Below are 19,947 nucleotides of genomic sequence, written 5' to 3'. Positions count from 1 at the left end.
ACCAAAAGAAGCTAAACCTATTTTTTTTTCTTCTCGTCTCTTTCTGTCACATGTTCTGCACTCAAGAATATGAAACATACTGAAACTGATGTTTTCCAAAAGGAATTTATCAGACTTTTTTTCATAGATAACAACACAAAGACTTCAGGAGACATCAATAGAAACAAAGAACACACACTCAGTGACTCACACACAAAGAGAAAACAAACTTAATCGGTTTGGCATTAGCTTCAGTTTAGGTCACTAAAGAGAGGAAGGGATAATTGAATTTAAGATTCAGGAACCGCTGTTGCTGGTGTACCGGCGGCTACTGCGGCGGCTGCAGAGCGTTTGATGGAAGCGGATTTGATCAAGTGGTTGTAGCTACCCTTTTCCTTGAAAAGCTGAGCGAAATGGTGCTTGCAGTACAAGATTCCTTCAAGAGCTGCGTAGTTTGAAGGCGAGATTGGGCAGCCTCCATGTGAGCACTTGAAACAGGACTTGTGATACGTCTGGCTCTCCACTGTTACCTGCAGTTTTTTCAGAAAAATGTTTATGACCAACCAAAGAGATTCCAAAGGGTTTTCATATCAAGTCATGATATCAATATCTCACCAAGTAGTCTACACAGGTGGCACTAAGATTCTAAGCATAGGAGGATCCTTTTACAGCAAAAACTAAAAGCAACAAGAATCTATATTTCCAGGGTCTATGCATCTGCTCAATAAACATCATGATCCTTGATTCCTTGCAGGTTTCTAGTAATTAAGGGTGGTTTTGTACTTAATCTCAACATGAAACAGCAAGAAAAGGAGGATCCCTATAAAAGATCAAAATATGTTCTACTGTTATGTCTCCCCCACATAATGCATAGAGAACAGAAAGGTAATATTAAGGTTAAGTCATGCAAGACTAACCTTTTCGATAGGATACACAGTTTTACTGCAAGTAGCACATTTTTCTTGTGTACCAGAGAACATACCAGCAACTCGGCTAGGAGTCCTTGTCTGACAACAAACAAACGAAAAAGTTCAATCTGAGTAAATGCATTTAAAGAGGTTCTGTAGAAAACAGATAAGGAAACGTTTTATACCAGCTCAGGACTTGATTTCTCAGCTGGTTTTGCAGCTGTGTAAGGAGAGAAAAGTTGCAAGACAAATGTAGATTAATACTAAGAAGAAGCTTAAAGAGTAGATGGAAACAAGAAGAAGAAGAGTAGAACATACGTGACTGAAAGTTCTTGGTGAAGCTACCAGACTCCTTGAAGAGCTGCTCATAATGAGGCTTACAGTACAACACACCTTCCATCGATGAATATCTACTCAGCTGTAAAGAAAACATACTTGAAATCAAACAGAGACACAAAATGATACATGATTTGAGAAAGAACATTGTAACTAAATTCATTCCTGCAGACAAAAGCAGCAACACAAAAAAAGATATACCTGAAGCCTGGATTTGCAGTGAGAGCATTTGAAGCAGGACTTGTGGTAGCTAACTCCATCAGCTGAGAGAAGCTCCACAGGGTACACTGTCTTCTCGCAAGCCTTGCACTTCTGTTGAGTTCCTGTGAATGACGACATCCTTCAACCCCTTTTTGCCTTTACTTCCTACTTCTTCTCCTTACAGAATTTTCAAAATCAAGAAACAATGAGGTACAATAAAAAGAAAAGAAATTGCATTGATCACTAAAACAAGGTTTTATTAAAATGGAGGTTTAAGAGATCAGATCAAAAGGACACAAATATTAAGAAATGACGGATCTATTAACCTCACTTTGCGCTGGAGATCGTCCAGGATCTGATCCTCCCCGGAAGAAACTACAACATATACACAAAAAGAAGAAGGGCCAACTTAACCAGAAGAAGATTTGAGAGAGATACCAAAAAAAATTCAAGGTTGCAGGGAAGAGAGCTGTTACCAAAACTAGTGTGACGATCAGAGCGATGATGAAGAATAAAAATGGGAGATGTGGTTAATATCCCTTTTTATGTTTTTTTCTTTAGACAAAGACAGACAGTGGTGTTCCACTTTGGTTTGTCATTTTTATTTTGTAATAATAACAGCAAAAAAAAAAATCAAGTGTTCTTATCTTACAGTATCTTCTTACCAAATAAAGGGATTTAATTATCTGTTTAAAATCATTATTATCCTGGAATATGCTAAATTGAAAATATCTAACGCATATCCATTGCTGTCCACACTTATTATATAGTCCTAAAAAAATAGATATGCGACAACTAGTAAGTGTCTGCTGGAAAAGAAATGCTTTATTTTTTTGCCATGTCATAATCAGCTGAATGTATATAACTTGAAGAACGAGGTTTAACTAAACATCATAAAAAGAAGGGTTGACCACTTCAATTTCTTCAACACTTTTTGATATTCATAGAAAAGCATATCAACGGAAAAAAAATTGTAAAGAAAAGAAATTGGGGAACTATTTTGTTTTGCAACTCCATCCAAATTAATGTTTAACATCGACAGAGTCTATGAAAAAAAAAAGTTGAATAAAGGATAAACTATTAGCTTATTTCTGAGGAAATGAAAATTGGAGCCTCCTTCTGATAATTGTGAAATTAATTTCAGGTCTTGAATCTATCCTCCTGCATCAGGATACATGTTGACTCAGACAACATATAAAACAAGAATCTGGAAGAACAATAATAATACATTACAGAGATGACTCTTAAAAATTTCAACTACAATATCCAAACTTCCAATATATAAGTACTGCCTAGCATGATTAGGGCCAAAAACAGGCTAATCCAATCTAATTTAATCTCTTAGTGTAATAAAAATGTATACTTATGACTTAATAGTTAATAGTGATAACTAAACTTAGGGAATTAGATGGGTGTGTATATTATTTACCTCTCATATGTTGCTTGGGTACATGAACACTCTAACTCTAGCTCCCTGTAAAATAAACACAAATGATGAGACACAGACTTGGGCATTTAAAAACCCCACTCTAAGGAAATGAAGTTACCATTGACTTTGGTGGTAGGTTTGAAGTGAACTTGGCACGGACAACACCGCTGTTACCATGTGGCCTAGCGACTTTGCCCCAGATGCAACGGTAATGAGAACCGTTCTTCTTTGTCTTGGCCTTGTAGATGTAAGCCATACGCTTTCCCTTGTACCAAGTAACCTCCTCAGTTGTGTTCACTCCTTCAATCTGGATCAGAGATGTGTTTGGGTATTGGTTCGACTTCGACCTGAAAATTTACATTAATAATAATAAGTAATCATAGCTTGGTCTGCAAGCAACTGCAACATTACCTCATTTCAAGAACACTAGATAAATCTTTCACACTAGACTAAGACATGATCAAGTTGTGCAAAAGTACCTCTTGTAACCTAGGACTGTTCCTCGAACATACAATCTGCAAAAAGAACAGCAAACAAGCACAGGTTTTGGTCAGATGAATAAAACCAGTTTTAAATTCGACAGAGCGAGAAGTCTGATTATGTAAGGAAAGCTAATTACCTAACTCTCTCTCCTTGGCGTCCCTTCATTTTCAATCTTGACACTGTGTCTTCTTCTACCTCTTTGCGTCTTTTATGCCGGCGAGAGAAGTACAAAGAAGAACCCTAGCTTTCGTTTATTAGGTTAAACATTATATATATATGTGGATCCATAAATAAGCCCAGTTTGAAGCTCCATTGGGCCTTTTATGGGTTATCTGATTCTGTTTGGACTAACACTCACTGTTTTATTACAGTTGGCAGAGGAATAAGCCATTTCGGGAACCATTTTCTCAGTTTTACCAAGTTTTAGGATTCTGATGAAAATTTTAACTATTTAAATATAAATATTTTAGAGGAATTTTTAAGATAGTCCTAAATTTTTTTATCATAAATATAATCAATCATTAAAAGACAAAAATAACCAAAGAGATTTCTTTAAAAGGTAAATAGATACTTATAACTTTATAGTTAACTGATTTAGATTTAGAACTCAGGTTTAAGAGGTTGAGTTTTGTGATGGGTTTAAGATTTTTAAAATAAAAAAGTAAAATTGAAAGATGTTTTCAATAATCAAAATAAAATTTTGACAAAATAAAAAGAAGATCGAATTGAAAAACGTAATATTCAAAAACAATTAAAAAAATATTACATATTTAAATAATTATATTTATGTATATATATATATATATATATCTATAAAATAAAGGTAGAAAACTTTTTTATCTCTTTAAAGAAAATTGTTTTGGTCATTTTTTCTCTTTATAGACTATTTTGGTAAAAAAAAATAGTTATTTGAGAGAATTATCCGATATTTTATTATTGTTATTAAGTTGGTAATATTAGATAGACACAGTTTTAAACTTAATGTATTAAATGAACAAATAACTATTGATTATAAATTTGATAACAAGAATTTGGATATTAAAAGATTCATCAAATAAGTTGGTGTATTTTTAAGATTTTTCCATTGTAGCTGAAAATAGCAGGAATTATATATCAATTTTTAAAAAAAAAATTCAAATCCTAATTACAAGAATTCTAGCTGAAAATAACAAAGTTGTTTTTGTAACTGAGCCAAATTATCAAACTGAAAACCCGGGTTATAAGATCTCTTTTAATTTGTAAGAGAAGCACAAGTAACAATAAAAGGATCACACCTATATATAAATTACAACATAAACAAACAAAAAGAAGAAATTCAGACATCAGCAAAAACATGGAAGTTCTTGGAGTCAACAGCAATGAGTCTAACAGCAGCAATAGCAGCAGCAAGAGACATTAGCCCAAAGAAGCAAACGTTAAGCCAATGCCATAGCTTCTGAGTAGGGCTAAGCTTATCGTTCATCGCTACAGCATACATGTGGTTTGCTAATATGAAGGTGAGAGGGAAAGTACTTATAGCTCCCGTGAGGCTCATGAAATCTCCAAGAAACGGCAAAAGCGCTGAGAGAAGAGTGCTCACCGCGATGTAGCTTCCTCGTGCTACTGTTCTAAACAACAGATTCTTCAAAGCTAATGGACTTCCTTTGATTCCATATTTTGTATCCATAAACTCATATGTCGGACTTGCAAAAATCTACAAAAAAAAAGAACAAGTTTCTTATAAACATAACCGATCAAGATCATAGCGAGATGAAACATTAGTCGTGAATTATATTATACATATTATTTCGATCAAGATAATAGCGAGATGAAACATTAATCTATAACCTTCAAAATATTAGTCGTGAATATATATATCATTCCGTCCTCAAATAATTAAAAATATTTATTTAGTAACTTTTTCAAGCCTTATAAATTTTAAGACTGGCCCTCCATTAATGAAAAAAAAAACTATATATAACGGTGAAGGAAGAAAGATTAACTTACGTGTAAAGCGATAACAGATTGGAGAAAGGCTGAGATGTTAGCCAGAGCTTTAACCCAGAGAGGTCCAGTAACGCTGTTTAAGAGATAAGTCGATGTCGAGGACCCGTAGGCCCAATAACCAATGAATGTAACGGCATACATAGGCAATACACCAGCAGTGAATTGAAAATACAGAGCCTTCATCATGTTTTTGACCACCGGTTGCTTCACTGTGGCCTGATCATGCACAAAGATTAGTGTCAGTAACAGAGGAAAAGATTTGAGCATGAATAGATCGGTGTTTATCCATGTGACTGACCTGTATTTCAGGGAGCATTCCCGTGTTGAATGCAAAAACTAGATTTGCTGCTGCTCCTGTTATTGTAAAGATTTTGTCTATTGATGATCCTTGTATGTTGTAATCTCTTGAAGGTTTGTTTACTCCTGCAAAAAAAATAAAAATAAATCAACTTATAAGTAGATCTTTTGGTTTATATTGTTACATTTTTGAGGTTTGTAGCATCAAGAATGTTACTTACCATCTTTAACTGATAGAACTATAGCAACAACAATGTAGATCAAGCTGAGGATTGTTGAAACTCCTAGCCAGATTCCAAGAGCTGATAAATGAGGAATCCCGATTGCGAAAAGCGCACATACAACACCCGCAATGGCAATACAGTGAGGCAGTTTCATTACACTGTCATCTCTAAAAAGTACATAAACAGCCTGCACACAATGCAAAAATCACAACAATGAGGGGAACTAACTTAAAATGTTTTTGCAATAGCGTTGCTAATTTGTTATTGTCGTATATACCTTTAAAGCGGAACCGGCAAGTATGATGTAGCCACAATTAATCATGAAAAGATTGACATATTGCAATCCCCATGTGACACGATACATCTTTTTACCGTAGATGAAGCCCGCGAGATCTCTATAACGAATGTGTCGTTTGCCACCAAACTCATGAAGCTTGGCTATAAGAGAGTTTGCGTAAAGAGAGATTGCGGTTGCAAGAATGAGACCAACGACACCACCAATCCAACCCAAAGGAACCATGACTGTCCCCGAATACCCCAACACATAGGCGCTGTTTATACCGGTTGTTAGTACAAATGCTACCTGAAACCATGAATCTGTAGAATTTCTCCAACAGTTAAAGCTCACACACAATTTATCTATCAACTCATATAACTAACTCTCAATGTCAATTGTTACCCTCTAGGGAATATAAGCAAAATAAAATAGTCATCATTTCTGTTGATTGATGTTAAAGTTTTTCAGCAGCTCAAAAATAGATAATAATTGCTTTGTATAACATCAGTGACATATATGTGTAAAATAAAGCGACAAAAAGTTCATTTAAAAAACTGAGCAGCAGTTCCCAATTGAGTATACACTTTCCAAAGACAAAGCAAAAGTGTTCTCTAGATCACGCAGTAAACGACAAGTTGATTCATCGTAACAACCAAAAAGAGAAGCAAAACAGTACAAAAATATATATAATAATAAATAAAAATATACAAAGAGAAAGATAAGAATTGAAGAGTCCGAACCGCTGCTAATCTGATGAGCAGTCTCAGGGATTTCTAGATCGAACTTTTCCACTGAGACGACTTTACGGTTCCTAGCTTCACTTGTATCCATGGTTTCCGACAAGAATTAACCAGTTAGTTCTTGTCTCTCTTCCTCCAAAAACCCTCCACTTGCTTTTATAATTCCTTGTTTAGAATTGATGTCTTCCTCCTCAGAAGACGGCCTCTTTTAATCTGCTAGAACAAGACTCGTGACAGACAAATATATTCCATAGAAAAAGTGTGAAATGGAATCGTTGAGGATGAAAAGATGGATTCTGTTTTCTTCCAAATGTTTAATCTTTTTTGAGTCAAATTTGATTGATAGTCAGACAGATGGATACGTTTCTATGTGTGTTTATTGTGTATTTAATTACTTGGCACGGGATCCTATAAAATGGGCAACTAAACGATTTGTCAGTGTATTTTTTTCAGTGGATTTTTCATGAAATAATTTTTTTTCTCAAGTAGAAAATGATCTTTGACATTAAAATACAGATATCAAGGATCTCGTAATTGGTTTATTTTTGGACAGTCAATGGTTTGTTGTCTTGGTATGAACAGGTTTTGAAAAAGCAAAACACGTTTTCTTGAATTTATTAGATGCTAGTATTACGATTACGTAGGCTCTTTTCTTTCAAATAGTCTATTCCAAGTAGAGTGAAACTTCTATAAATTAATAATGTTGAGATTAAACTAAAACTATATTTTTTATTAATTTATAGAAATTATTAATTTATCTATATATTAATTGAACCAAAAACTCAATTTGAAATTATAAATTTATACTAATTTACAGAAATTTTTAGTGTATATAAATTTATCGATTATTAGTTTAAAGAGGTTATACTGTAATTCTTTTAAAGACAGTATAAACTTATTGGAAAAATCGAAATCTTCGAATTGGGAACTACTTATACTTTAAACTTTCAGAATATTTCAAAAACACCTTAAATCTCCAAAGTAACATTTATATCAAAAGAAACCTTCAATATAGTTTATTTGTACATCAGGTCAAAACGGTAATTGGTATTGTTCAAAACTAATGACATATCAGTTTCTTTTGATTTTTCTAAAAAATATTTTATTATTAAAATAAATATAAGATACAGAAATATTTAAATAGTCATAAAATATTTAAAACAAATCACAAAAGTCACAAAAATTCACCCAAAAAATAAATTACTTATTAATAAAATAAATATAAATACATAAAAGAATAAAAATTCATAAATAAATTCAAAACAAAACACGAAAGTGAATAAAAATTCACAAAAAATCAAAATAAAAATATTCACAACATTTTTAAAAATTTATTTTAGTAATAAAATAAATAAAAATATATAGAAATTTCATAAAAAAAAAACAAATCGTAAAAAGTCATAAAATTTAAAAAATAAAAGATTTGCGACAAATATTTATAATATTTTATCAATAAAATAAGTATAAAATATAGAAAATATAAAAAAATCGTTAAAATGAAAAAACACAAAAATAAAAAATTACAAAATCAAGAACAAAATTATATATGGTTTTATAAAAGCGACTAAGGAATATCTAAATAATATACATACTTTTGTGAATTTTTATGACTTCTTATGATTTGTTTTGGATTTTTATGAATTTTTATATTTTCTGTATTTTTAATTTTATTTTATTAATAAATAATTTAAATATTTTGTCATTTTTTATTTTTGTGAATTTTAATGATTTTCATGATTTTTTATTGTTTCTATTTTCTGTATTTTTCTATTTATTTTATTAATTAAATAATTAATTTTTGTGAATTTTGATTTTTGTGAATTTTTGGTTAATGTTTTGATTTGTTTTGAATTTGTTTGATTTTTTTGAAATTTTATGATTTTTTAAAAAAATTCTGCATTTTTATATATATTTGTTTAGTAAAATATTTTTTTTTGGGTGAATTTTCTGATTTGTTGTAAATTTTTAGTGAGTTTTATGATTTTTATGAATTTATATTTTCTATATTTATTTTAATAATAAAATAATTTTAAAAAAAAAATCAAAATAAAAAGAAAACCTACACATTATCGATTTTGAACAATACAAGTGTCACTTTAAAATTTTAAGTGCTTGTGTAGTATTTCTGGAGTTTAAAAATGTAAGTGGTTGTTACCTTAATTGTTTTATGCGATTTTCGGTAAGTTTATAAAAGCACCTCCAACAATAAAAACTCCAAAAAAAATTTATACAAAAATATTAATATTTTAATGAACTGTAGTTAGATAGTTAAAAGTTGATTGTAAAACAAAAATTCAACTAATCTGTTGTTTACAAATATCATATAAAGTTTTAGTGGAGTTCTAAAATATTTTAATATTAGGGCAACCGTATCGCATAGAACATTTTCTAATTTCTTAAAAAAATGAATAAAGTAATATTGTTATCCTTAATTTAATTTTTATTTATTTTTAATAAATCAGACCACTAGCAATCATACTTCTTTGGAAGAGTTTCTAAAATTTGGAAAAAAAAATTATGTTCAGAGATGCCATTTGTCACCTCACTCTTCCTTTTTGCATTTTTATAATTTTTCATTAACAACAACTATGCTACATAGTACCACTAAAGATAACTTTTTGGGATTGTGAAAATGCATATCCAACTATATATTATCTAATTAGTACGAGTTAAGTCCGCATAGATTTATTTTTGAGGTTTTTTTCAAAATGTTTTGTTAGAGATGTTCTGAAGAATTTTTTTGAGCAATTTGTTCTAAAGAACTTGTTTTAATTTAAAACTTCGAAAGAACTTGAAAAGTCAAAGAATAGTAGGTGAGGAATAATATATTACTGCTTACATATACTTTTGTTCGGATTATTTCTAACTAACAATAGTGGAATTATATTCCTTTGACTTCTCATGACATTATCTTTAAAAAATTGAAATATTCCTCTCCTTTTTTAGCAAGTAGATTCGTAAGTCTATAAACCATATCTCTTATGTGTTGGCATAATCCTGAAGTCTTATTTTTCAATTGGTTAAACGCAAAATGAAGGTGCTGTTAAAGCATACTCAACTAATAAGTTTCAAATATTGTTACAGCTTGTATCTCAACTTAAATGAAAGTTTATTCAGAAATCCGAATATCACAGTTTTTTAGCTGATGCTAAATTGCGAATATAATGGAAAGTAAGAAACGAATTTTAAAATTGAAACAAGCCTTTTACGCAACCTACATGGCTTGACTTCGTGGACAAAAAATCAACACTAATGCAGACACTTTATTACTTCTTTCAACATTATGATTTATGGTGGGAAATTTCAGTCGACTTTTGGATTTGGTTTTCGTCGACTTGGTAAGTCTTCCTAAAATAAAATTACATATCGCGTTCACATGCATTCGACGTTCATTATTGACAAGATCAACAGAGCCGGACTTAACTTGATAGCATATGTACAAAACATTTGAATGGGCCCCCATTTTGTGGGGCCCAGAGTTTTAAAACATTTATTCATATGTATATATATTCATTTAATTATATGTAAAATATAAATGGAAATGTAAAAAGTGATTTAATTATTAGTCTATAGAAAGTTCAAAAATTTATTATTTATACAAATTTAATAGATTTTGGTTACTATGAAGAGTGAAACTTATAATAAAATTGTAACGCTCCGATCCGCCCTTGGTTAATGGACCACCCACGCCCGCTCTCTCAGCCCGTGGGTCCCATCCCATACGACGGTCGATCGTTAATTTTTCAAGGCTCGAAATCATCGTTTACTGACCCTACAATCACCACATGACCTTTCCCCGTGCTTTGGTCTCACTCACACGCTATCGCGAATCACTTTCCGATAGGTCACCCATCATTCCACTACTCCAGCTCAAGCACGCTTAACTCTGGAGTTCTTTCAGGATGTGCTCCGGAAAAGGTAAGTCAACTTTGGTGATATAGGTAGCCAAATCAATTCTCTTAAGCCTTTTCACATATCACAACTCGGGATGTTACAATTCACCCCCTCTCAAAGAACGCAATGTCCTCGTTGCGCCCCACGACAGGTCTCAAGACGCCTCTCAGGTCAGAACTGAGACAGCTAACCAGCTCTGATACCACTTGTAACGCCCCGACCCGCCCATGGCTAATGGGCCACCCACGCCCGCTCTCTCAGCCCGTGGGTCCCATCCCATACGACGGTTGATCGTTAATTTTCCAAGGCTCGAAATCATCGTTTACTGACCCTACAATCACCACATGACCTTTCCCCGTGCTTTGGCCTCACTCACACGCTATCGCGAATCACTTCCCGATAGGTCACCCATCTTTCCACTACTCCAGCTCAAGCACGCTTAACTCTGGAGTTCTTTCAAGATGTGCTCCGGAAAAGGTAAGTCAACTTTGGTGATATAGGTAGCCAAATCAATTCTCTTAAGCCTTTTCACATATTACAACTCGGGATGTTACAAAAATGTTTTTTTTTTTGAAAAAAAGGCTACTTATAATAAAATGTTTCATGAGAATTTATCTAAAATACTATAAAATACCATTCTAATAGTATCTTTAACCAAAAATATCCTAACATTTCAGTTTATGGTTTACTATTTTGTGAGTTAGTTGATTTTATATTTTTTGAAATATTTTATAAATGATTCTTGAATAATTATGAAAAATTTAGGAGGATAAGTTTATTTTTTCATCATAAACTTAAGGTATTTATTTAGTATCAATTTCAAACTCTATTTTTGTTAAAAGTTTCAAAAAATATTAATTTTAAAATAAATAAAATAAAATAATTCTTTTTATATTTTGGATGGAATCCCTAATTCTCGAGGACCTGCTCTCGATCAAGATTCTAGCAATACGTTGTGTTCTACTTTTCACTTCACAGTACATTGTCACGAGTGTATGCAATATATGACCAATATAAAACGTTATGTTTACAGAAACAACAAATGTACATGTACATATTAACGATTTAAAGAAACTCTTTCACCTGGGATTTTGTTCAAATGCTCCACTTAATCGGTTCAAATGCTCTACTATTCACCGACTGTCCACAGGTAATGGCTTTTCCATGCCTCCTCACTTAATCTGTGGGTTTTATCTCAACCAACGGTCGGTCTAGTTAATTTTTTGAAAGTTCAAAATCATGTTTACTGACCTATAATGACCGCATGACTTTTCTCCGTGCTTTATCCTCATTCGTACGATATCTCGAATTACTTCCCAATAGTTCACCCATCTTTCTACTATTCGATTCCAAACACGTTTAACTTTAGATTTCTAAATAGATGTGCTCCCGAAAAGGTAAGTACATCTTGGTGACATAGGTAATTAAATCAATGCTCTTAAGTCTTTTCATATATCACAACTCGTGATGTTAAAATTCATCATCTCTCAAAGAACGCAAAGTCCTTATTGCACCTCACGTTAGGTCTCAAGATGCATCTTGGGTCTGAACCGAGATAACTAACCAGCTCTGATACCACTTGTGACGCCCCGACCGTCCACAGCTAATAGACCTCCCACATCCGCTCACTCGGCCCGTGGGCTCCATCCCGTCAAAATATCGGTCCGTTAATTTTTCTGAAGGCTCGAAATTCATACTGACCCTGAAATCACTACATGATCTTTTCATGCTTTGACTTTACTCGCACGATATTGCGAATCACTTCTCGATAGTTCACTCATCCTTCCACTACTCCAGTCCAATCACGCTTAACTCTAAAGTTATAAATGAATGTTCTCCCGAAAACTTAACTGCACTTTGGTGATATAGATAACCAAATCAATTCTCTTAAGCCTTTCAATATATCACAAATCAAGATGTTACAATTCTTATAACGCCGACCGCCTACGGCTAATAAGCCACCATCCACCCACCCCCGCCCCGACCACCACCGCTAATAGGCCATCCACCAAAATCTCGCGCTTTGACCTTTTAACTATCCCTTGTTCCATGCAATGCAATATCGCAAAAGTACAATAAATAATCCTGAAATAGACACAATAATGAGAAAAATCATGCAAAACACGTTTCAAATTCAATCATGCTGCCAACACAATTATGAGAAGAAAATAGATAGTCTGAGACCTTGTGGTCGAGTAGTAAAAAGAAAGGTTAAGATGCCCACACATTTCAAATTTAATCCACATATTTCGCGAAAGTAAGTCTCACATTGTTCATAGCTATCTATACGGATATGTACCCTTGTTTACGATCCATTTACATACCCAAAGAAAAAATCTATTCGTAGACTGTACTTTCTCTTGTAGATTAGTCTAGATCCTTCATATGTCTGAGATCATGTATGCTAATTAAAAAAAGCAAAGCACCTAGACCTAATTGGTTGAAGAAGTCATCTGGTATTTACTCAATGTTACCAGATCGTCATTATGGATAGAAAATATAAATTCTGTAAAGTAACACAAAATAAATTAATAATTTTACCTATTCCGAATTGGACCAATGTAAATATGACAATATTCGATAGTATAATAAATATAATAATTTTTCGAAAATATTTACGCAAATATATGGTTTCAGTATAAACATAAATTCATAATTTAAATATATAAAGTTTATAAAAATTAAAATAATATATTTTATATTTTAATTTTTGTTTTTAGTGAAATCTATCTTTATATATTCTGTATATTTCTAAATATATTGAAGTTATTTTTTTCATTTTACGCTTAAAACACATTTACATTTACAATACATATTTTCTATACACCTAATAATCGAATTAGAACAAATCATTTTTTTATCTATAAAATTTAATAAATACATTTACCTTAAAATCAAAATTCATCTTATTTTTAGATAAGAACATACTTTAAAATAGATAAATCTGAAGAATATTTTTTAATTAGTAACTTTTATAAATTATGAAAATATCAGAATCCAAATGTTATAAATCTATAGAATTTTTATTGTATCTCACCAAATCACCATGTTTTTTTTCCATTTAAACAAAATCTATTCTATTAAAACAAGAACATGACCATTGATAAATGTTATGTTTAGTTATATATTTTATTTATTTAAGGGATTATTCTATCAAATTAAATTAATATTAAACAAAAATATGATTACAAAAGAAAATTCAAGTATAAAAATTTAAATTTTCGAAAAATTTTACCGCTCTTTGAAAGGGAGGGTCAGAATCTAGTATTTAAAAAAAAGAGCGGGGACAGGATAAGCAAGTGGTTCTAGTTTCTTTATTTATTTATTTTGTAATTTTAAAAGTGATTCATATTAATATTAAATGGTTGAGAGACTTGGGCAAAAAATTTACCAAGAAAAATGCTCTTATGCAAAAGAAGTAAGAACACTAGAGACTGAGACAGACTATACGGATATCTGATATATATGAAGTTTCTAACGGTCCAAAATATACAAATGCTGATCTAGAAAAATAGCAAACGGTGCATTGACCATTAGAGACAATTTAGCTTCTAGACATATTTTCTTATAACAAGATGTGTATTAAATGTTTCGCTCCAGTTTCCTTTTGATCAATGTTTGCTAAGCAGCTCCATTCATGAGCACTGTCTCACAATCCTCCAGGGTATTTTGCAATAGGATTGTGCAATATGATGGCAAAACTGTAAGCAAACTCCTCTGTCTTCCCCCAGCCACAATAGCCTAAGCATATTTAGCACTATGAATTGCATCATATGAGTATAAAGTAACAACATCTTTGGTTTAAAGAGATTTTAAAGTGGAAGACAAAAGATATGAAATTTCTCTATATTATTTTATTTGTTAACGTTGAAAAAGAAACCTCTAGATTACATATACAAAATCCTAAAACAATCAAGGAATATTTACAATTTACGTCCATAATTATTACATAGTTTCAATAGATCTAAATACCCCTTTCAAGTTAGGAGCATAAAAATCCCGAATGTCCAACTTGAGCAAGATCAATTGAAAAGGACGTTATCTAAGCGCTTTCATAAGAACATCTGCCAATTGATCGGTTGTTGGTACATGATTCCTGCGTAAAATCTATTCTTGTATATCATCCCTAATGAAGTGACGATCTGACTTCACATGTTTTGTCCTCTAATGAAACACATGGTTAGCTGCAATGGAAAAAATATTTACTATCATAGTACAAATCCATAACACTCGAGTGTGCAATGCCCATAGATGATAACACATCTTTAATCCACATCACCTCTATATATCAAGATAGAAACCATAACTCTATATCCATTTTGGCTGATGAAAGAGCTACCACTTCCTACTTCTTTGACTTTCAAGATACATGAGAAGATTCAAATTGTGTTAACCAATCATTCAAAGACCTCCTGGTAATAAGACATTTAGCCCAATCAGAGTCACACCACTATGTGAGATGAAAATTGCAATCAACTTTTAATAAAATTGTCATTCTATGACACTTTCAAAAAACGAAATAACTCTTAGTGTAGTTAACTAATATTCTTAGACATATATGACTATTATAAGATTCATATTTATATTTTGAAATATTGATTTACATACTTTCTAGTCTTCTGGTTATTTCTATATTTCTATATGTTTTAACAAATTATGGTATGAGTAGTTAATATAATTATGCATATAACATCTAAATTCTAAACTAACCAATATGATTCTGCTCATGCGCCCTTCTTCTTTTTTTTTTTTACTGATTGGTGTGGGTGATGGAAAGAAAATATTTCACTCTAAAATCAATTCAAAGAAGTTGGTGGGATAGAAGATACCAATTAAAACAATACTGGTTCAAATGCCTAAAACAACAATTGTTACTGATGATAGGTTTGAGAACCCCATCTTATTGATCACTAAGGATATTTCCAATGGTGCACTATATTTCTCTAAATTTTATTTTAAAATAGAACTACTTTATAATATAGTGAACTATAGAAGAATGATATCATTTTACTCTATTCTAGAGTGAAAAACAACATTCTTCTATATTTTATTTTATTATAGAGTAACTATATTATAAAGTAAATAATTGAAATTGTTATCACTTATCTTTCTGATATTAATGAAGTGATGTAATACAATCATTTTTTGTAGCGTGCTTCTTCTTTTTTTACTGATTGGTGTGGGTGATGGAAATCAATTGAAGGAAATTGGTGGGATAGAAGGTACCAATTAAAACAATACTGGTTCAAATACCTAAAACAACAATTGTTACTGATGATAAGTTTGACAACCAGATGTTATTATTGATCACTAAGGACATTTTCAATGGTGCACTATATTTCTCTAAATTTTATTCTAAAATAGAGTTACTTATAATATAGTGAACTATAGAGGAATGATTTTGCTCTATTTTAGAGTGAAAAAATAATATTCTTTTATATTTTATTTTATTGTAGAGTAACTATATGATAAAATAAACTATTGGATCAAATCTAATTTTATAATAGAGTTATTCTATTTTAGAATAAAATATATAAATAATTATAGAGTACGATGGTCTAACTTCTACCATCTAGCTTTCCTCCCTGAAGCAGAGGATAGTCTAAAACATGATCAAGGAGGGTTGGTTCACTTAATCTTCGGAGCTGGCAAAATAAAGGAAGCAGTTCCTCCAAAAATGTAGAACCTCTAAGTCCCACATTTTGTGATGATAACATATATGTTTCGCTATTACCGATCGTGTACCATACTTTAATCTTTCCATGTAGCGTTTTAACCACTTCTAGACATAAGCATTGGTGCTTCGATAGTTTCTTGCACGTTTTTATATTAATATAAAATTACATAAAATAGAAAGAAAAAGCAATAAAGCACTAAACATTTTTTTTGTTCATTGGGAAAAGTTATGTACATGCATTTGACATTGATCGGGATCTTACATCTAACAGAAGATTGACCCACGGTAAAGAAAAATAAGTGGCTGAAATCTTTTTAAAAGGGATCAGTGGAGAAAAGAAAGCTTAGCTAGTGAATACCAGCATCGATTAGTTACTTTACACTATAAATATAGCATTTTCCTATAAAAGGAGGACAAAATCATTGTATTGGAAGTCTCTTTATACTTTCACAAATCATCGAATAATTAGAATAAATTTTATACCAGTTGACATATTCTCATTCGAAATACAGCAAACATAGCCTTATAAATTACGCTAACTGAATCATTATTATGTTCTTTTCTCTATCCCGTTTTCAATATTAGCTAATTTTATATTCCAAGTTGTATCAAACTACCCTTACAGAAAAAAAAACAGAAAAACTACCCTTACAGAAAAAAAATTATTAGACAACTAAAGTTGGAAAACAAGATTATGCAGAGAAATTAATAATATATAGCTATTACATCGTAACATATTGTTTTCAAAGTGTTTTTGTTAGGCTCATAAGAAAAAGAAGTTGCACAGAAATGAGCAGTCACGCACCATACTTATCTGATAGTCATTTCTTAGAAACCAAAAACAATTTTATGACATGTTTGAACTGTTCATTTTAAAAACAAATTTCTATTCAGACGTTTTTGTGTCTGGAAAGAATAACCAAAAACCAACGTTCAATTGACTTAGTGGTAAAATTGTTGCTGCTGTAATTTTCGCCGTCCAAATTTAATTGACGTTGCGAATAACTATTTACAATGTTGGATTTCTGGTAATTTTAAGACCAAAAAGAATAACAAGGAAGTTTAAAAAAAAAAAAATAACCAAGGAAAAGGAGAGTCACGGCAATGATACTAACTAATTTACCTCGTCACATCGGATTTCACCCATTTACATTGTTATTGTTGATGTTAATACGCAGAATTAATTTATTATTTTCCAAACTTAATATCGACACGAATGGTGTAAAATCAAAATGGATCCGATTCTCACTAGTGTGAAAACTAATTTACGGGATCCAAGCACTTCTTGATCTAGGATCTCGAACTAGCTAGTAAGTTAACTTGAAATTAGTTTTGAAGTAATACAAGATACTTTCAAGTTTCAATATTGTGCAGTTCATAGGTAAAACAAAAACACAATTTCGACAAAGAAAATAGAATACTCAAAGAAACATATTCGCGGTTTATAATATGCAGATATGATAACAACAACAAAAAATCTTAGTCTAAAAAGTAAATATTTGTATTAGCAAATCAACAAAATACAGATAGTAAGAGGTGTGGAAAAAAGGAAGAAAAGACAGAGTTTTATTACTTTAAATGACTGGTTCCACCCGCCTAAGAATCTTCTGGCGGTGAAGTCTCCGGTAGTGAGACCCTTGGACCAAAACGGAAGCTACCAAAGAATGAATCCAATGAGATCGCATGATCCGGAAAATGAAGCAAGTCGTCTTCTTTACATCTTACGATTGAGGAAAAGAATAACTATTGGGGAATAATTCAGCTTAATTTGGATCAATGCGATCCCTTTGGATCCTTTCTCTAGTTGCTGTGAAGCACGCTCTCGCTCTCTCGCTCTCTCGCTCTCTAAGTGGGTATATGGTGTTTTTCTCGAAGACCATTGATATAAAAGATGGCAATGTTCCTCTTCTTGTATAAATAAATAGATAAAATACCTTTTAAAAATTATTAACTTCCACCTTCTAGACTAGTCTTTAGACCTTTTAAAATTATTACCGTTTCCACGTTGAAGGTTCCTTTGTATCTGACCTAAAGGAGTAAAAAAGACGTATACTGTTTAGACGAATTCTTATGGCTTTAATTAACCCATAATTTATACTATTTACACCGCTATTATTATTATATTTTGATATTTTAAGTTTATGCATAAAGCAACTAACATAGTCGGATATGAATACAGAGCCCAGTGAAAACATTAGCTTTAGCCTCTTAAATTTTATGGAAATCTTTTACAAAAAAATAAGTTCCAAAATTACAAAAATAAGAAATTTATTAAAGTTTATAAAAAGATGTTTATAGTCCCCCAAATCTTAGATCCAGCTCCGGTAACTAGCAGTAGCCTACAAATGGTAATTTAAGGCAAGTAAATATTCAATTTCATTTTTTCTAAAATAAAAAATAGTTTTACCTTTTTTTTTTTTGTCAAGGATAAAAAAAAAAAAAAAAAAAAAAAATAGTTTTACCTCTTTGCGAAAACTCAAACATTGTAAATATAGTTTTTCCCAAGAAAACTGAACCTGAGTGGTGAATTCATATTAAACACTTCTTTAGTAATAAACTAACAGCTCATTGTTGACAATATTTAATTCCTAACAGCAACATTCTTTTTTTAGAATAGATTATTTTTTGGATATATGAAAATCTAGATAAAAGCTAAAAAGACAGAGGCAAAAAACAACAACATACGTCTAATTTATCAAACTATTCAATAAACTATATATTCAAAATAGCATAACATAAAAATCATTATTTGTGCATTTATATGAAATTGTCACAAAAGATTTTTTTTCTTTTCTGTTGAGAACTAGACAAAAAAAATTATTTATACCACAACATTGCCATAGTTTGCCTCCAAGTTTTTGCTATCTCACCTAAATATGTGTGTGTAAATGGTATAGTTTTTAAGCATAACTAGATACGATTTTAATCTCACCTAAATATGTGTGTGTATGTGTAAACTATTGAATATCTATTATATATGTGTGTGTGTTTGTGTGTAAATGGTATAATTTTTAACTATAGCCAGACTTTGATCCGCACGTCCTCACGGATGTATTTTTAAAAATATGTCTCACGGATGTATTTTTTAAAAATATTATGTTTTTTTTTGTTATACCACTATTATATACTCCCTCTGTTTCAAGTTATATGTCGTTCTAGAGGAATTTTTTTGTTTCAAAATAAGTGTCGTTTTCGGTTTTCAATGCAAAATTTATTGACAATATTCTATTTTCTATTTTTCTATTGGTTGATACATGGTTAGATGTATTGGTAATAGTGTTTTTATTTTGGAAATATGTAAAATTAAATGTTTTCTTAATCTGTGTGCATAAAGTTAAAACGACATATAATATGAAACGGAGGGAGTATCATATATGTGGCATCAGATAGTTAGCCATATTTTTATGTACCATCATATAAATAATCATATAATTAATAGTATTTTATACGTACCATCATATAAATAATCACATATATTATATTTTTAAACCTAATGTGAAATATAAAGATCATAAT

The 19,947-nt window shown here is 31.2% G+C and overlaps 3 protein-coding genes and 1 long non-coding RNA gene across 7 annotated transcripts; all 4 read right to left on the bottom strand.

Moving 5' to 3' along the window:
- Window positions 1–77: 77 nt before the first annotated feature.
- Window positions 78–2,020, bottom strand: LOC108855767 (LIM domain-containing protein WLIM2b). 4 transcript variants are annotated; one of them, XM_018629663.2, is made up of 7 exons: window positions 1,901–2,020; window positions 1,756–1,799; window positions 1,425–1,595; window positions 1,206–1,305; window positions 1,073–1,107; window positions 897–986; window positions 78–509 (listed from the first exon to the last, which is right to left on the bottom strand). In XM_018629663.2, the coding sequence occupies exons 3-7, from the start codon at window positions 1,560–1,562 to the stop codon at window positions 270–272; spliced, it is 603 nt and encodes a 200-aa protein (XP_018485165.1). In that variant the 5' UTR covers window positions 1,563–1,595; window positions 1,756–1,799; window positions 1,901–2,020; the 3' UTR covers window positions 78–269. The 4 variants fall into 4 exon arrangements, with proteins under 4 accessions (XP_018485165.1, XP_018485163.1, XP_018485164.1 ...); XM_018629661.2 differs by having other exon boundaries at window positions 1,751–1,799; window positions 1,901–2,019; XM_018629662.2 differs by having other exon boundaries at window positions 1,425–1,601; window positions 1,901–2,019.
- A 391-nt stretch (window positions 2,021–2,411) lies between these two features.
- LOC108855768 (60S ribosomal protein L35a-1) lies at window positions 2,412–3,605 on the bottom strand. The gene is made up of 5 exons (XM_018629664.2): window positions 3,473–3,605; window positions 3,333–3,368; window positions 2,972–3,200; window positions 2,854–2,898; window positions 2,412–2,585 (listed from the first exon to the last, which is right to left on the bottom strand). Exons 1-4 carry the CDS (start codon window positions 3,499–3,501, stop codon window positions 2,857–2,859), a joined length of 336 nt encoding a protein of 111 aa, XP_018485166.1. The 5' UTR covers window positions 3,502–3,605; the 3' UTR covers window positions 2,412–2,585; window positions 2,854–2,856.
- Window positions 3,606–4,551: 946 nt separating this feature from the next.
- Window positions 4,552–7,229, bottom strand: LOC108849337 (proline transporter 2). The gene is made up of 6 exons (XM_018622879.2): window positions 6,861–7,229; window positions 6,121–6,440; window positions 5,841–6,030; window positions 5,621–5,745; window positions 5,323–5,538; window positions 4,552–5,029 (listed from the first exon to the last, which is right to left on the bottom strand). Exons 1-6 carry the CDS (start codon window positions 6,949–6,951, stop codon window positions 4,652–4,654), a joined length of 1,320 nt encoding a protein of 439 aa, XP_018478381.1. The 5' UTR covers window positions 6,952–7,229; the 3' UTR covers window positions 4,552–4,651.
- A 7,357-nt stretch (window positions 7,230–14,586) lies between these two features.
- On the bottom strand, window positions 14,587–18,389 carry LOC130510853 (uncharacterized). The gene is made up of 2 exons (XR_008944646.1): window positions 18,005–18,389; window positions 14,587–15,166 (listed from the first exon to the last, which is right to left on the bottom strand). It is a non-coding gene; the product is annotated as an uncharacterized LOC130510853 (long non-coding RNA).
- Between the last annotated feature and the right edge of the window lie 1,558 nt (window positions 18,390–19,947).

Source organism: Raphanus sativus, chromosome 4, assembly GCF_000801105.2.
Source record: "Raphanus sativus cultivar WK10039 chromosome 4, ASM80110v3, whole genome shotgun sequence".
Lineage (NCBI taxonomy): Eukaryota > Viridiplantae > Streptophyta > Magnoliopsida > Brassicales > Brassicaceae > Raphanus > Raphanus sativus.
The sequence above is the reverse complement of the archived record's forward strand: the minus strand, read 5'-3'. Positions and strand labels throughout refer to the sequence as shown.

Excerpts from the sequence above, each read along its gene's own strand:
- LOC108855767 (XM_018629663.2), bottom strand. The coding sequence starts at position 1,562 with ATGTCGTCATTCACAGGAACTCAACAGAAGTGCAAGGCTTGCGAGAAG. Across the intron at positions 1,108-1,205 it reads CACCAAGAACTTTCAGTCAC|CTGCAAAACCAGCTGAGAAA; the intron begins GTATGTTCTACT and ends CTCCTTACACAG. Across the intron at positions 987-1,072 it reads AGAAATCAAGTCCTGAGCTG|ACAAGGACTCCTAGCCGAGT; the intron begins GTATAAAACGTT and ends GTTTGTTGTCAG.
- LOC108855768 (XM_018629664.2), bottom strand. The coding sequence starts at position 3,501 with ATGAAGGGACGCCAAGGAGAGAGAGTTAG. Across the intron at positions 3,201-3,332 it reads ACAGTCCTAGGTTACAAGAG|GTCGAAGTCGAACCAATACC; the intron begins GTACTTTTGCAC and ends GTAAATTTTCAG. Across the intron at positions 2,899-2,971 it reads ACCTACCACCAAAGTCAATG|GGAGCTAGAGTTAGAGTGTT; the intron begins GTAACTTCATTT and ends TTTATTTTACAG.
- LOC108849337 (XM_018622879.2), bottom strand. The coding sequence starts at position 6,951 with ATGGATACAAGTGAAGCTAGGAACCGTAAAGTCGTCTCAGTGGAAAAG. Across the intron at positions 6,441-6,860 it reads TGCTCATCAGATTAGCAGCG|ATTCATGGTTTCAGGTAGCA; the intron begins GTTCGGACTCTT and ends GAAATTCTACAG. Across the intron at positions 5,030-5,322 it reads AATCTGTTATCGCTTTACAC|ATTTTTGCAAGTCCGACATA; the intron begins GTAAGTTAATCT and ends TTTTTTTTGTAG.